This window comes from Haliotis rubra, unplaced genomic scaffold (genome assembly GCF_003918875.1).
Source record: "Haliotis rubra isolate DU_JTF1 unplaced genomic scaffold, ASM391887v1 Scf301, whole genome shotgun sequence".
Classification (NCBI taxonomy): Eukaryota; Metazoa; Mollusca; class Gastropoda; order Lepetellida; family Haliotidae; genus Haliotis; species Haliotis rubra.
This window is the reverse complement of record NW_025766971.1, coordinates 677313-693894: the sequence shown is the minus strand read 5'-3', so window position 1 is coordinate 693894 and position 16582 is coordinate 677313. Positions and strand designations below refer to the sequence as shown.

General features: G+C 42.8%; 1 protein-coding gene across 1 annotated transcript in view; it reads right to left on the bottom strand.

Annotated features, from left to right (window-relative positions):
* Positions 1-2386: 2386 nt before the first annotated feature.
* LOC124282724 (tyrosine-protein phosphatase non-receptor type 5-like) overlaps positions 2387-16582 on the bottom strand; it is a 72865-nt gene continuing 58669 nt past the window's right edge. The window contains 7 exon segments of the mRNA XM_046718744.1: positions 2387-3652; positions 10355-10386; positions 10388-10469; positions 10725-10891; positions 12832-12945; positions 13927-14064; positions 14659-14735. Coding sequence (XP_046574700.1) covers positions 3556-3652; positions 10355-10386; positions 10388-10469; positions 10725-10891; positions 12832-12945; positions 13927-14064; positions 14659-14735 — 707 coding nt within the window. The 3' untranslated portion in view covers positions 2387-3555.

The following is a 16582-nucleotide window of genomic DNA, read 5'->3' as shown; positions in this document are numbered from 1 at the left end:
ATCCAGTGATCAACATCACGAGTATCGATCTACGCAATTGGGATACAAAAACATGTCAACCAAGTCAGTGAGCCTGACCACCCGATCCCTTTTGTCGCCTCTTACAACAAACATGGGTTGCTGAAGACCAATTAAAACCCGGATCTTCAAAGGTCTACCAATATTTGCTATCAGTGGGTGTTATTCCTGTCTGAATCTGCGTTAGCATTAATGAATAATGTCAGTGAGTTAGTGAGTGAGTATGGTATAAGCCACTTTTAGCAATATTCCAGCAAAAACACAGTGGGGGACACCAGGGCCTAGATTTTTGAAGCTCTCTTAGAGCTAAGATAGTCGTAAGTGCCATACATTAACATTAATTTACTATCTTAGCGTAAAGAGAGCTTTGAAAATCTAGGCCCAGAAATGGTCTTCACACATTGTACCCATGTGGGGAATCAAACTTGGGTCTTCAGTGTGACGAGCGGACGCTTTAACCATTAGGCTACCCCACTGCCTCATGTTAGCATTAAGGATCGTGTAGATAGGTCAAGGAACCAAAGTAACTTTAACATTTTCTACAGAGAATTTGTTATGGAAACTGATTATGGTCTTAACATATAGAAATTATGGTCTCAGTGAAAAGATCAGATAATGGAGTGAGTGAGTGATTTGGGTTTAATGATGCTTTAAACAGTATTCTAGATATATCAGCTTAATGCGGGGAGACATCCCAAAGTGATACAGATCGCAGATGTTTACCACTTTGGTGAAACCCGCGACCATGGTGCTGACAAACCTAGACACTGATCAGGCAAACCGGGATTCAAACCCACAATCGTAGGTTTCTGCCATGTCCAACTCTGAAGAGAGAATAGCGGTGCCTAAGACAACTGGGCCACCTGTGCCCCCGAAACCGGTCCGGGTATGAATGAACAACACATCGCAATGTTATACTGAAACAATATAAAAAGATTTCACTGAATATTGTGACCACATGTCTACACAGGACAACAGAGAAATGGACACTTTAAACAGGGAAGTCTGTTCTGTACAAGATGTACAAGAACATAGAGCTACAGTTCAAGGGTTGTGGAATTTGATTAGTAATATATTTCATATCCTGAGAAAAGAACATACCTGTATCTACACAATAACATACATTTATGGGGAAACCGTGGCGTGTATAAACTTAATACATAGTCTGGAGGCTGCGGGGGGAGAGAGTTGGGTCGAACACAGTAAGAGTACTTACTACATGCAATGTATTACAGTCAAATCCCGATGAATCGAATGCCGGTGTCTCGAATATTATGCATAACTCGAAGTACCTGTCGGTCCCGACCATTCCCTGTTATAGTTGTCATCATTTGAATACTGGTTACACAAATTCGTCTCATAAATACACACGATGACTCGAGAAGGAAATTTGGTCCTATGAGATTCAAACAACAGCAATCTTGTATATATAAGCCGAAGTCAGTCAATGAGAAGTTAATTGGTGTAGCAAACTGATCCAATTAACAAACCAGCGCGGCTCACACCTTTCCGCCATTGACGGTGAGTTCAAAAGGCAGATTAGTGATTTTACGGAAATCACTGTCTGTGCTAATCAGACTGGAACTGATAAGGTGTCCCCATTAGTGATATGGAAATCATTAGATAAACAAATGCTTAGGCGGAGGAATTAGGACTGGATCATCTTTTTTTCTACCCTCATAGACATACCTATGTCTCGAATACATCGATAAGTCGAATTTATTACTTGGTCCCAAGCCATTCGACTCATCGGGATTTGACTGTAGTTTGTTATTTAACCCTACACTCAACAATATTCCAGCTCTATGGCAGACATACCATGTAACAATTTGTATTAATGAAAGTCATGATTGAAATACACACCGACCTCATAGCCTGTCAGTTTCACTAATGTTTAATGTATCCTAAGGATTGGTAGAATTGTAAAAAAAAAGGGGACATAAGTGTTCCTCAATTCTTTTCCAGTGTTCTTCGCAAGCTTTGTATTGCACTGAGGGTCAATATCTGGCAACAAATAAGGGAAAACTTGTACAGTCACGTGTTTCATCGGAATATGTTACCATTTTTCTGGCTAGTTGACATTTTATGCTTATTTCTATCCTTGCATCTTCAGGAAATGCCCTACAACCATTTGAATTATTGGAGTTTAAGTATATTTCTACAGAACTCTTCCAACCTGTCTCACCTCACAGCCTGCACTAAATGATATCAATAACAAAAACATAACACAAACCGGTATAAGTTTGACAGAATCACTACTGACTTCATCTCAAGACAAAGCCGGTCAAGTCGCACACAGACATCACACATAAACATCATGAATAAATAACAGACAGTAATTCATATTTCCTGTCTCAAACATATCCTACCATATTCAACATTGTAATCACCCTGCTAGAAAACATGGCCCCAATATTTTGAAAAAAATAATATTTCAAGTATGCCGAAAATTGTAAGTTGAAGACACATGGAAACCCAAGACCAAAGTACTGTAACAAATCGGACCCCAGGTCAACCGTCAATTTCAAAGACTCTTTTATATCTTGTTATAATTTTAAATGTCCTTAAGATACAATAATTTCCAGTGTCCTCAATTAAACTAACAGAGTTGTCCTTCCTGTTTGCCAAATATTTCAATCTAAATCACTTATCCAGCGGCTTAAGTCTTAACAGACAGCTTTTTAATCTTTGTCCTTTTCATAAGCATTAGGCATTAACATGTTGAATATGGTACCGCCCCTCCTATACTAACACTGCGGTCTCAAGCTGCTAGGCACTGAAGGCAATACATCTCACCAAATCCATACATTTTCCTCAAACTCCAAAATCTAACAAAGACAAATACTTCAAATCGATAGCCATATTACTGTCAGCTTGGTTTGAAACAATTCAACTTGAATCTTACCGAAAACACAGAAGACAAACCGATCTCCCTGAAGTGATAAGTAAAGAATTACTACATACTGGTTCTCCAAACTTCGGTATAAATTATATAAATGATGTTATGCACAATGAAATTGAATGATATGATCAAAATCTTGAACAGGTTGAATGAATTACAATAATTACTGAAGCAAGTATCGAAAAAGTAGAAAAGTATCTAAAACTTAAATTACATGCAAACTTTCTGTACAAGGGTATCAAAAGAACACTGAATTTATTGCAAAATGATTGGTGTTCAACAATGAACATGTAAAATTTTTAGCAAGTATCTTACTCCAGATCTTTACAAACCACAACAGAGAGATGAAGTCAACATTTGTGATTTCATCAATTTGAAAATTGTTAACACAGGATAAATTTATCAGATCCACGTTCATTCTACAATTTCAACCACCATTATCATAAACTACCATACCAGCCTTGTCCCTGATCATGGAACCATCATGAAGGGAGATAACTCTTCCCTTACCAACCAGGAAGTGGAAGTGGACATTTGTACCATCATACTTCAGTCAAGATGGCGACCACAACCTACAGAAGACAAGATTTGTCTGTACCAGTGGCAAGTCAGAGATCCTTGACGTGCGGGGCACTTCACTCTGTCAGATAGGGATCCTCCAGATCTCGCTCAAACTGACTCAACATCTTGTGAATAAACTCATACTGTTCGTGCGTCTGTATCATTCCGCCCCTGTAACACAGATAACATGTTATGATGTGATGATTTTAATGGAGAAGCATGTACAATGTGAATGACCCCCCTAATATTTATGTACAAAGTAAGTGAACCCCCCTGCATGTCATGAACAAAATCAATGACCCCCACACCCCACCCTCTGCCCATAATTTCTAAGCATATTTTTATAATATTTTTATGTAATACATGTGTACAAAATTGATGACCCCCTACCTCCCCTGAACAAAATGGGTGAAACCCCCTAAAAATCATCATCAACCCCCCTAGCTATAAATAATGAACAGTCTCTAATTGTCAAATTGTACATAAAATAGATCAAACATACTCATGGTTATAACAGTGAGTGAGTGAGTTTAGTTTTAGTTTCCTTTTGCAATATTCCAGCAATATCATGGGTGACAGAAGAAATGGGCTTCACACATTGCAGACTATTGTACAGGTGGTCAGGTGAAATGGGCTAGACACATTGTCAAAAGCTGAGACTATTGTACAAACATGGATACAACATACTTATGGTTATAACAAACAATTTCAAAAGTCCTGGGCCTAGATTTTCGAAGCTCTCTTAGCGCTAAGATAGTCGTTAAGTTAATGGAGAAGGTTCCTGCCCCATCACATAAAGCAACCGATATATGCAACACGGTATCACCAGAGGATGCCTCACACACATTACTCTAGTAAAGGATATAGTCTGAGAGGTGGCATGGCATCTGACGACATTGCGACTGGACCGACGCGCAACTTTGGAGACATAGAAGGTTCTGATTGATCGATAGGGAGTCTGTTGAAGTATCTTCTGGATAGTCAGTGTTACCAGTAGTGCGATACGGTATGAATTCATGTCAGCATAATAGGGTCAGCTCTCTCTGCAGGTGTAGGGGGCTCCATGATGACATCTGGTATAGGAGGAGGTTGAGGAGGAGGAGGTAGAGACTTTGGGAATCTGTCATGTTCATCTCCCACTGGCAGATATTGAAGATCAGCCGACAAAGTGGATGCTTGTTGCAGTGAAGGTTTTGTAACAGAGTAACACCGACTTTTCACTCTATAGGAAGTGTTTCAAGTTGTGATCCGTGAATTTACTTAACGTTAGTAACCAGTCATTGTCAACTGCTGTGACAATGTAACGATCACAACGGCACGGACTTGGAGCCATCGCTGTGAATGTAGACTATGCTTCCTACATCAATGTCAGGTGTCAGACCCTGCTTGAGGGTGGGAGTCTTAGACTTCACTTGATAAATGATTGGACACACGCTGGCCATGTTGACTAAGAATTAGATCCATGTCATGTATAGGCAACTGAGAGTTTGTGTGCTGGTCGCCAGGTGTCCACATTTTCCTGGCGGAAAAACTCTGGTTCTGATCCGTGAGTTCAGACGTGCAGTGGCAAGAGAAAGGTTGAGGGGCGAGACGTAACTGCACTGAGGGTCTTGACGCAGTAACTCAGTTATGAGTTCTTGAACAGCTCTTTCTGCAACTGGTTCTTATTCTTGTTCTTGACTTCGATCGATTTCAATAACTACACCATTTTGTTTCATAAACCTGTCATTAACAAGGGCTACAAACCGGAGCTGGATCAGTTCGAATGACAGCAGGCGGTCCATCCATTGGGTGAACTTCACTGCACAAAGCAATAATTGAGCTGCGGAGTGTCGTGGACGCCTAAATCATCGAGTAGACAGGACAGTGTAAGAGATGTGACACATTCCGGACTACAAGTATGAATTGCCGGTTATGCTTAACAACGCCCGGCTTGTAAACTGATTCCAATAGTATCAGGCGGTCTCCAGTGGACTGTTGGATCACTGTATGTGGTAAACTGCGAAATGATTGACATCTATGGCAACTGGCAGTGGTGTCTTCAATAGTCTTGTCAAGATCCAAGGCATAGAAGTAGCGCTTGTATGACCTGTTTCATCTGGTGATTGGTCGGATGATTGAGTTGAATGTGCAGGGCAGTCAGTAATCCGCTGACAATTTCACGCTGTACAATGATCCGCTTCTCTGTTAGACGCGGAAAGGCTCCTCCTTGACAACAACAAGTAAGCCGTCCCGCAGAATGGAAGCGGCACCTGTAGGTAACGCTTAACGGCCCTGATGTTAGTCAACTTCTTGGACGGACGGTACCTTGAGTGAGATGGGCATGTAAAGGCCGAAGATCACTGCACTCTGACTGGATGGATTTCCAGGCAGCTCTGCTTGTGAATGGTAATCTTGACTCTCCAGTGATAAAGTCCTGAATGGAAGTGATACGGACAACCTAATCTTCCGTGACGAGCCACCTAAAGAGCAAATTTGACAAGTAGGTTCATTGCAATCTGGTGCATTTCTGCTCGCATAAAACCGGCAGGTTTGCGGCACCTGCAAGGTGACGTAATAGATGCTTGATGGTGGCTCACAATGGAGAGGAATGTGTACACTCGTGGACTGGCAGAAAATTCTCCCCTGCACAATTCTCAAAGGCTTTGCACACAAGGCTTACTGTCAGTGAGAACACAAGTCTTATGCTTTGACTGGATCATGTAAGGGCTGAAGTGTTTGACAGCCAAAGCCGATGGAAAGTGCTTCTATTTCACATGGTAACCACTTCACTTGATGACCTCGGAGCTTGGAGCTGAAGAAACTAGCAAGGAGAGGCTTGTTGTTTCGAAAGTAACATAGAGGGTAGCACCAACACCCTGTCTCTTAACTGAACCATCGGTGACAACCCATAACTGGTCACCAGTACGCGGGAAGAGTGAGTACACGACAAGTTGAGAGAGCCTCTGAGAATCCTCCTGAACAGTTGGATGAGATCTTCAGTCCAATGTATTCGATCAGTTGACTGCTTTTCCGCAATAGCATCATCAAGGGGTGCCAGGATAGATGAGCAGTTGGGAATAACTCGTGCTAGCACTTTGAATGTCCCTACATAGGACCGAGTCCTTTCACTTTCTCAGGAGGAGCACAAGCAGACAATGTAGAGATCCGTGAGGGCTTGCAGAGATCGCATCGCTTTCTCCAGATCCAACCAAGGATGGTTGTGGATGTGGGTGCAATAATGGTCTTCGATGCAGAGAGATTGAGACTGTTCTTGTGAAGAGTCTCCAGTAGACGTGGTCCAGTTGCTGTATAGATCATCAAGCTTTAATTACCACCACAATACAGGTCATCAGCAAGTTTTACAACCACCCCTTCTTCAAGTAGGTCGCCAAGTACACGGCACATCAACTCCTCCAACGCAGTCTCGGGATCCAGGCATGCCCATTGCAGATCTTGCATACATTCGCATTACACCTCTGAAAGGGGTTGCTACACCACAGAACTTCATGGAGTCACGAAGCAAAGGTATCTGGTAGAAGGCGCTGGTGAGATCCGTGGAAATGAGGAATCGCCACTGAGCAATCTGTCGAGAGTGGAATCAACATCTGGGAGAAGTGATGGTTGGGGCTTTGAATATCGTCCGACATCTCGCGCAAAGCTGTCACTAAGTTTAAAGTCAGCCCCTGAGGTTTCTTCACAAGAAAGGATGGGTTAAAAGGTACTCAGCAGTTACCCCAACATCTTCGGTCAACAAACACTCCTTTAGCTTCAAGATCGTTGAACTTGGCTTGCAACTCTTCAAGTTTATCTCTGGCATACTGGGGTACTCTACCTTTCCTTTGAGGAGGCAACACAGGGCCCATGTTGACTGCAGCATATACAGGACCAGAAGCTCCATTATAACCTTTGAAGTTGGGATCAAAGACATCGCCATACTCATCAAGTAAGGTTCTGAACTTCTGCAGTGTATCTGGGGATAGGGCATGATCCCGATCCAACTTAACAGCTTGAGAGAAACCACTTTGCTGCTTCTTCTGGAGCCACACATTTTGGCTAGTGATGACAGAGTCTGTGGGTTGTACTTTGTCGGGGCATCTACCACATGTCTCACCTGGCAGAAGTGTGCATGTTTCAATGACAAAGGCCCATCCGCCAGGTTCGATGTGATCCGTCCAAGCGAGACACTGGGAACGATGTCAACCTCTGGCCAGTTTTGTTTCCCCGATGGGAGAGTTTTCAACCCTAGGTTCCAGGGCTTAGATGGTCATCATGTGTAGTGAACTCCGTGGAACTTCCAGCTCGATGTAGTCTCCTGGCCAAATAGTGGTGGGACTGTTCGCAGCTCTGAGGACTTGAGCGCCTAACGGTGTGTTGATCAAGCTTTGACTCCTTCCCTGAATGGCTGTAATCTACGATGACACGCTCACCTCGAAGATTTGTCGCCTAGCTGGTCTGGCATAAACATCATTCAATTCCATAAAGGGAATGCCTGCTAAAATGTCGACATCCAAATCCTCAACAACAAGACCCTCGAATGTGAATTCTTCCTGGCCAATTTAACGAAGACAGCACTAACTTCCCCACAACTCTGAGGGGCTTAAACACCATCTGCTTGCCTGGCTGACTGGGTGCTAATCTTGACGTCAAGATCCAAGTTCTTTGCCACAGATAACTTCACCATGTTCCCGGTGGCACCACTGTCCAAGGTAATGCGTGCCAAGTGATGTTGGTAAAGGTATTGAGGCAGGGGACTGAGATACTTGGACTCTCATCACATCGACTGGTTCTCATATTCTTTAACGCCGCAGTCATCATCAGGGGTTTGGTCATGACTATCGTGGGAATCGCCCTCAAGGGCAAGTAACGATCTGTCGAGCCTTAGCTAGATAACGCTTATCACTAGCCGGAAGATAACTGCACTCACTCAGAAAAATGGCGATCAGGTCTGTCAGCCAACTTGCACAAAGGACAAGACTTGTCAGTTTTCTTGTGAGGGAAACGGCTTGAGCGAGAGTGTTGCCGTTTGTCCTGAGTAGGGAATGACGCTTGCAGTTCTCATAACTTTCATGTCCTGATTAGTCATAATTTCATCTTGAAGGGAGGACATAGCTTGAGAGATTTCAGGCTTTATGGATGCAAGGGCACGAGAACGTAGTTCAGTGCCATAGCCGCTGCTTAACCAATTTGGGTAAGTCCTTATGTATGAGGCTAAGCCACGTGAGCACAATAAAGTTCTCAAGAGATGGGGATAATTCTTCATCTTCAATGATTTCTTCTCCATGGTGTGTGATATTACCCCCGCCTTCATCAAGTTATCTTCAACGAAGGCAACCAGACGCTGATAAAGGTCTTCAGGACGCCATCTGGTAACAAAGAAATGTTGGCAAAGTCCAGAAAATGTGATCCAGTTGACTGAAACCGAATGTAAACGTGATTTCCTGCCAAATGTTGCTGAGAGAGGTTGACTTCTTGACAATGGTGCTTCTAGCAATAACAGGGCAATAATTGGCGATCTGGCCAAGCATAAGTTCAAGCATTGTCACTTTCTGTTCAGAAGTACGACGAATGGCTATATCAACATCATCGCCATCGTTTACAAAACCACGCCGAGGGTTATCACGAAGTTTTCTTCGTCCAGGTCACACCATCCACCAAAAGTGTGCAAAATTCTGGTCTAGTGACAGAGTGTAATGGAGATTTTGTTTCCAGTTCTCAAAGGAATTAACTGTCTCAGATTTTGTAAGACACCATTGCTTCGGGCTCTATGTGTATGCGCCATTTTGGACAGTTACAACGATCACACGTGCTTAATGTAATGTATGGCACTTTCGACTATCTTAGCAAAGAGAGCTTCAAAAATCTAGGCACTGGCTTCTAAATACAAGCGTACAATGCACAATGAAATAGTGAATTTCTAAAATGAATTTATGGTGCTGAAGGGGTTGTTCTTGGAAGTGGTACTACAGATGTGTAACCAAGGTACAGAAACATACCCTAGGACGAGTCCATGCTGTTGTATTAGATGCATTTTATTGCATTTTATAAGATTCAAGCATACACAGTAACGAATATTTGCGATGCACAATACCATTTGCAGCAAGTTGAATGGGAACAACTACATATGATATTGGTTTTGTGTTGCGGAATATGGACTTGATGCCCGTTTAGGATACTGGGTATGTTTCTGTGAGGTGAGGTGAGGTGAAATTGGGTTTAATTTCGTGCTTGAGAATATTTCGCTCATATGACGACGTGCATGCGTGTGTATGTGCGGCTGCTTGTACTAGCCCAGACTGAAGCTGGTTTTATAGTGCTAGCCCACTGAGATACCATGCTGCAGTGAAGCATGGATACCCCACTTAGACACATTATACTGACTCCGAGCCGACCAGTCCTTGTTGTACCCATTAATGCCGAGCGCCAGGCAGGGACCATCAAGTACCATATTTTAACGTCTTTTGGTATGACGCGGTCGGGGATCGAACCCACGACCTTCCGCTCTCTGGGTGGATGCTCTAACCACTACACCACGGAGGCGGTCGAATGTTTCTGTATTTTGACTTGTTTCGGGTACATATCTATAGTACCTGTGCCAACAACGACCCCTTCTGCATTAATGGCTATGGCAAGCTAATGTTTCACCTCCAACTGAACAAACATTTATTCATGCTTAGGCCCAGAACAAATTTCAGAACAGTCCCTTGGAGGCTGAACTGAGATACATAATATCATGTCTTGATAAGCCCACTGTTAAATCATTTTGAGTTATTTCAATCACTCACTGATCAGAAACCGACATCTACGACCAAATAAGACTTGTGGTTCAAACATTACCAATATTGATAAGTGGCATTTAACGAGGTGATTTACTGTCACCAAGACACTACTCACCTGTCAAGTCTCATGCTGCACACAATTCCCAATAACGTCCACAGAATGTTCTTCTCTTAGCTGTCGGATTCCAATGCTGGTAGCAACAAAACACCCTGTTCTTCCAATACCAGCGCTAAAATTGAAATGTCAACAGTTCTGTCAAACATACAAATCAAATGAAAGAACAAACAAACAAATCATACTACCAGGATTTAATGCAACGCACGAATGTGCAGTCCTGTGATTGGATTCGAAACACGGACCTCTGAGGTTGGATGCCTTGTCTACATGAGCAAAGGGGTAAACCCAACCAGCAATCTGACTCCACGACCTGCTACAGAAACAACGTGTGCCCAACACACAAGAAAATACCATGTGATAGTAGTACCTGCAGTGTACAAGGACTGGCCCTTTAGGTGTGACCGCGTCGGCCTTGTATCTACGTAGCTCCACCTCCTTCACCAGCTCCAACAGCATACACGGAGACGTCGGGGGCTTGTGGTCTGGCCACGCTGTGTACCAATAGTGGATCACGTTCCGTGTTTCACCTTGAGACTGCAAGAAAGCATGAATGTGACTGTCTAAAACTGCAGCAAGCCCTTGTTGTGGTTGTTTCTGTGTTTGGCTGTGTGTGGTCCTGTGCGTAGAGTTCAGGTCACAATCAGTTGAAGTTTAAGCAACGTTGGTCGCGGAGAGTCTTTGGATGGGTGACCGTGTTTGGCAGCTTGACTCCTGAGAGTTTCAAGGACTTCAGTCCTGCTCCACAACGAAGCATATGTGATACATGTGGTCTCACCTAAGGCAAGTGAGTTTGTTCAAACTTGCCTCTGTCCACCCAGCAGTAGAATTGGGTACCTGGCCTGGATTTCTCAAAACAAACTTAAGTTTTTACTCAAATCTCAAACTGAGTATCACAATTTGAAAAAGCTGAATTTTTAACTCAACTGCATATTCAAAATATAAAAGCCCAAACAACTTAAGTAATCTATCCACCAAACTCAAATTGTCTTCTATAGTTTAATACTGATTTCAGTTCATTCTGTGGAATGCATTTTCCTGCATTTTCTCAAATTTGAGTAAAAACTCGAACTTAAGTCAAAACTCAGGCTTAAGTTTGTTTCGAGAAATCAGGGCCAGGTATGATACGATGGTAGTCTCAATTTGAACCTTGAGCGCCTGACAGGCAGCCGGTTGTATTCTCCACAGGGAGTGTTCTGTACTCATTGACCAGGGGTAGTATGTCAGCGCTTTGAGCATGCAATGTGCATGGATAAATGCGCATTATAAATGGACTATTATTATAATTATTATTTTTAAAAACACTCCAGGTTACTATTCCAACTGTGAGGTAGGCCTCTACAAAACACAGCCAATGTTGTCAAGGAAAGAGTACATGGAATCAACAAGTCATCAAGTCTGATCACCAGACGTATTTCATCACCAAATACTACCTCTAGTTAAGCTGCTGTGAACCTATATATAACCCGGAATCCCCTTTAGGGTGAGCGAGTGAGTTTGGCTTTACCCCGCTTTTAGCAATATTCCAACAATATGACACCAGAAATGAGCTTCACACATGTGAGGAATTGAACCCTGCAGTGTGATAAGCGAATGCTTTAACCACTAGACTACCCAATCGCCCCAATCCCCTTTAAATGCCGGAAACAATAATCCAAACTAATCGCACTGACATGTACATAGCTAAGCGTGAGTGAGTGAGTGATGTTGGATTTGCGTCACTTCTAGCAATATTCTAGCAATATCATGGCGGGGGATACCAGAAATGAGCTTCACAGATTGCACCCATGTGGGGAATCGAACCCGGGTCTTCGGCGTGAAGAGCGAACGCTTTACCCACTGAGCTACCCCACCGCCCTATAGCTAAGTGAACCAGTAGTGATAGCGTAAACATCCATCAGAAAGGCATGTGAAAACATCATCATGGTGTATATTCATATTCACTTGCTGTAATAAATTTCAGTCATACTTATAAAAAACTATCCCGCCAGATCAAATCTATGCAGAATATATGTTCCTATATTCTAGAATTCATTCATTTTCCTGTCAGTGTTCAATATTTAGAAAGCTCTAGGGCCCTGGAGTGTTACTCCTGTGGTATGTGGGAATTCTCAACTCTTTTGCTTTTAACACTAAGGCTATGTTCCTAAGCCCTTGAGGTTTGCTCTCAGGATATTTGTATCCAGGGAGCCGTAACTCGTATCAACATCAGAGTGAGTTGGGTTTTTACGCCGCTTTTAGCAATATTCCAGCAATATCATGGCGGGGGACACCAGAAATGGGCTTCACACATTGTGCCCATGTGGGGATTCGAACCCGGGTCGTCAGCGTGACGAGCTGACGCTTTAACTAGGCTACCCCACCGCCCCATCAACATCAGAGCTATGGCAACAACCTCTTGACTATGAAGCTGTATTTTGAACACAGGGTCAAGAAGTGATGATAAATAAACCTTAAAACATGGGAACAGATCTTACTCGTAAATGTAGATGGCGTATTTCGTATCCGTTGCGCTCTATTGCTTTGTCAACAGTGACCTCTACGTCTCCAAATATGCCGTATCTCTCTGGGAGGTAGTTCTCACACTTTGGCTGAAACAACACAACACAAGGAGAAAGGTCATCGCACACAGCGCTGGCTTATTACTGTGACTGCTGTTTGTGTTTTTTAATGCCACCCTCAGCAATATTCCAGCAATATGGAGGCAGCTTAAATGATCGAATCTGGATGAGACCTGAATGTGATTTTGTATGACAGAAAATCAAAACAGAAATATATAAGTAAGTGTTGTGTCATGAGTAGATTAATGCTTAGTCTCTGAATATATATATATAAGTTTAATAGTAACAAAAAGCCCATTTAAATTGAAAAGGAGACCCAGGGAGACCAGAGAGTCAGGAGACCCAGGGAGACCAGAGAGTCAGGAGACCCAGGGAGACCAGAGAGTTAGAACCAGCACCCAGGAATTCTAGACTTGCAGAGAGCTTCAGCAGACCCAGACAGGAGACTTGGCAGTAGAAAATATATGGTTCAGGGACTGTGAGAGACTAAGTCAGGGTAATATTTTTGCTACAATACAAATGATATTCAGAAACAAAACCCATTATTCAATCAACCAGAGTTTTGATCCAAGTGGAGACAAAATATATATGATTGTGAATTCTTTGAATAATGTCAAAGGATTGGTAACTGCCAGTTGTCTGTGGTCTGTGTTTGCCGCGATTAGGACCCCATAGCGGGGGATCGACTTATGCACGAAACATATCATTTTGACACTGATTTTAAGGGTCAAGTTTGGGGGTCGTCTTATCCATGGGATCGTCTTATAGACGGTCATATATGGTACATGTACATTTAAGATTCTGATATCAAGCGTATGGCTTTGGAAACCTGATCTCATAAGAAACCTAACAATACTTTAGATTTTAAAACTTTTGCTGACTTCCTCCTGGTAAGGCGATAGTAAGAAATCAAGTTTGTCTGGCCTTATTAATACTTGTTTCCTATGCAAACAAAAGGTGATGGCTGTTTGAAGAGTTCGAGATCACAGTCAAACCACCTCACAAACCTACCTTATTCTTTTCTTTTAACTTTGTGATCATGACGACAATGGGCACCCTCTCGAACCAGATCAGCCTCCAGATATCTACAATGGTGTGTGCCATAGGACCCTGTGTAGCGATGTAGGCCTTCAGCTCACCCTCGTAACCCTGCATCGATATGTTGCATAACATTATACAAGTCTTGTACCATTCATAATCTCCCTTTAAACTGTAACAGACTCAGGCTAATTGAATATCACTCATTCAGTGAATTTGTCCTTCACCATGAACTGGTTGGATTAAAAATATCATATAGCTTTGGTCCATCCTTCATGTGGGGTTCCAACCAGGAATATCCCCAAATCAAACTACCAGCCAAACAAGTGTTTGATAGCAAGGTTCAGATTGACCAGTCATGAGGGTATAACATCAGTTGGTTGCACAGTGTAACTGCCCAAACTTTATAAGTTGCCATAACAACCAGCACCTGTTCTGACCTAGACTAATGCTTAGTCTCTGAATATATATCATTTTGATAGTAACAAACAAGCCCATTTAAATTGAAAAGGAGCCACAGGGAGACCAGAGAGTCAGGAACCTGAACCTGAGGAAATCTAGACTTTATTCAGGAAGTAGGGAAAATAATGTGGTTCAGGGACTGTGAGACAGACTAGTTCTGACCCAGATTATGGCTACAGTGGTTTTGCAATGACAGTTCTCAACCTTAAATCAGTTAATTCTTTGAAAGATAGATGTGCTCACCTTTATATAGTTTGCATTGATGTAAGAAGAGAGTGGATCCCTTTCTCCATCTGGTAGAATGGCTCTACTGTGTTCATCTGAAACAGAGACCAGCCATGTATCAGTTCATATAATAATACAAGCATTTATAACTCACAATTAGGATGTGCTGTTCATGATAGAAGAGAGTTTAATGCTGGGACTTGTAGTACTGATTAAACAATTGAGTCTTTAGCTCAGATTTGATAGATTGTTAGGTTGGTTTGTTGTTTAACGGCACACTATTCCAGCTATATGGCGGTGTGATTAGAAAGAAGAGACAGTGGTAGAAGTTTTGATAATTTGTGCAAGACAGTTCCCTTTAGACACAGCTGTGATCCTGTCAAAAGAGGAGAGATGTTGATCTTGTAAGCAATGTCATGTGAGGACAGTAGACTGGTAATATACCGAAATGAATAAGGGATGACATGAAAGTGCAGTGCACCTTCGTTATACTGACCCTTGTTATACTGCCACCCTGGTTATAATGCCACCCTGGTTATAATGCCACCCCTGGTTATACTATATTTGCCACCCTGGTTATACTGCTGCCCCTGGTTATAATGCCCTCCCTGGTTATAATGCACCCCCCATCCTTGTTATAATGCCACCCTGGTTATAATGCCATCCTGGTTATAATGCCCCCTGGTTATAATGCCACCCTGGTTATAATGCCATCCTGGTTATAATGCCCCCCTGTCCCTTGTTATAATGCCACCCTGGTTATAATGCCACCCTGGTTATAATGCCCCTCATTATACTGCCCCTTGTTATAATGCCATCCTGGTTATAATGCCACCCTGGTTATAATGCCACCCTGGTTATAATGCCCCCTGGTTATAATGCCATCCTGGTTATAATGCCACCCTGGTTATAATGCCACCCTGGTTATAATGCCACCCTGGTTATAATGCCACCCTGGTTATAATGCCACCCATTATAATGCCCCTTGTTATAATGCCATCCTGGTTATAATGCCACCCTGGTTATAATGCCATCATTATTATAATGCCCATGGCCATTAAATGCCTGCCCCTTGGTTATAATGCCACCCTGGTTATAATGCCCTCATTATACTGCCCCTTGTTATAATGCCACCCTGGTTATAATGCCACCCTGGTTATAATGCCCATCGTTATACTGCCCTGGTTATAATGCCACCCTGGTTATAATGCCACCCTGGTTATAATATTATACTGCCCCTGGTTATACTGCCACCCTGGTTATAACTCCAGGTTATAACTGCCCTGGTTATAATGCCACCCTGGTTATAATGCCATCCTGGTTATAATGCCACCCTGGTTATAATGCCACCCTGGTTATAATGCCACCCTGGTTATAATGCCCTCCAGGTTATACTGCCCCTTGGTTATAATGCCATCCTGGTTATAATGCCACCCTGGTTATAATGCCATCCTGGTTATACTGCCCCTGGTTATAATGCCATGCCACCCTGGTTATAATGCCATCCTGGTTATAATGCCACCCTGGTTATAATGCCCCCTCATTATACTGCCCTTGTTATAATGCCACCCTGGTTATAATGCCACCCTGGTTATAATGCCACCCTGGTTATAATGCCCCTTGTTATAATGCCCCCTGGTTATAATGCCACCCTGGTTATAATGCCACCCTGGTTATAATGCCCCTGGTTATAATGCCACCCTGGTTATAATGCTGCCCCTGGTTATAATGCCACCCTGGTTATAATGCCCCTGGTTATAATGCCCCTGGTTATAATGCCCCTGGTTATAATGCCACCCTGGTTATAATGCCACCCTGGTTATAATAATGCCCCTGGTTATAATGCCACCCTGGTTATAATGCCCCTGGTTATAATGCCACCCTGGTTATAATGCCACCCTGGTTATAATGCCACCCTGGTTATAATGCCACCCTGGTTATA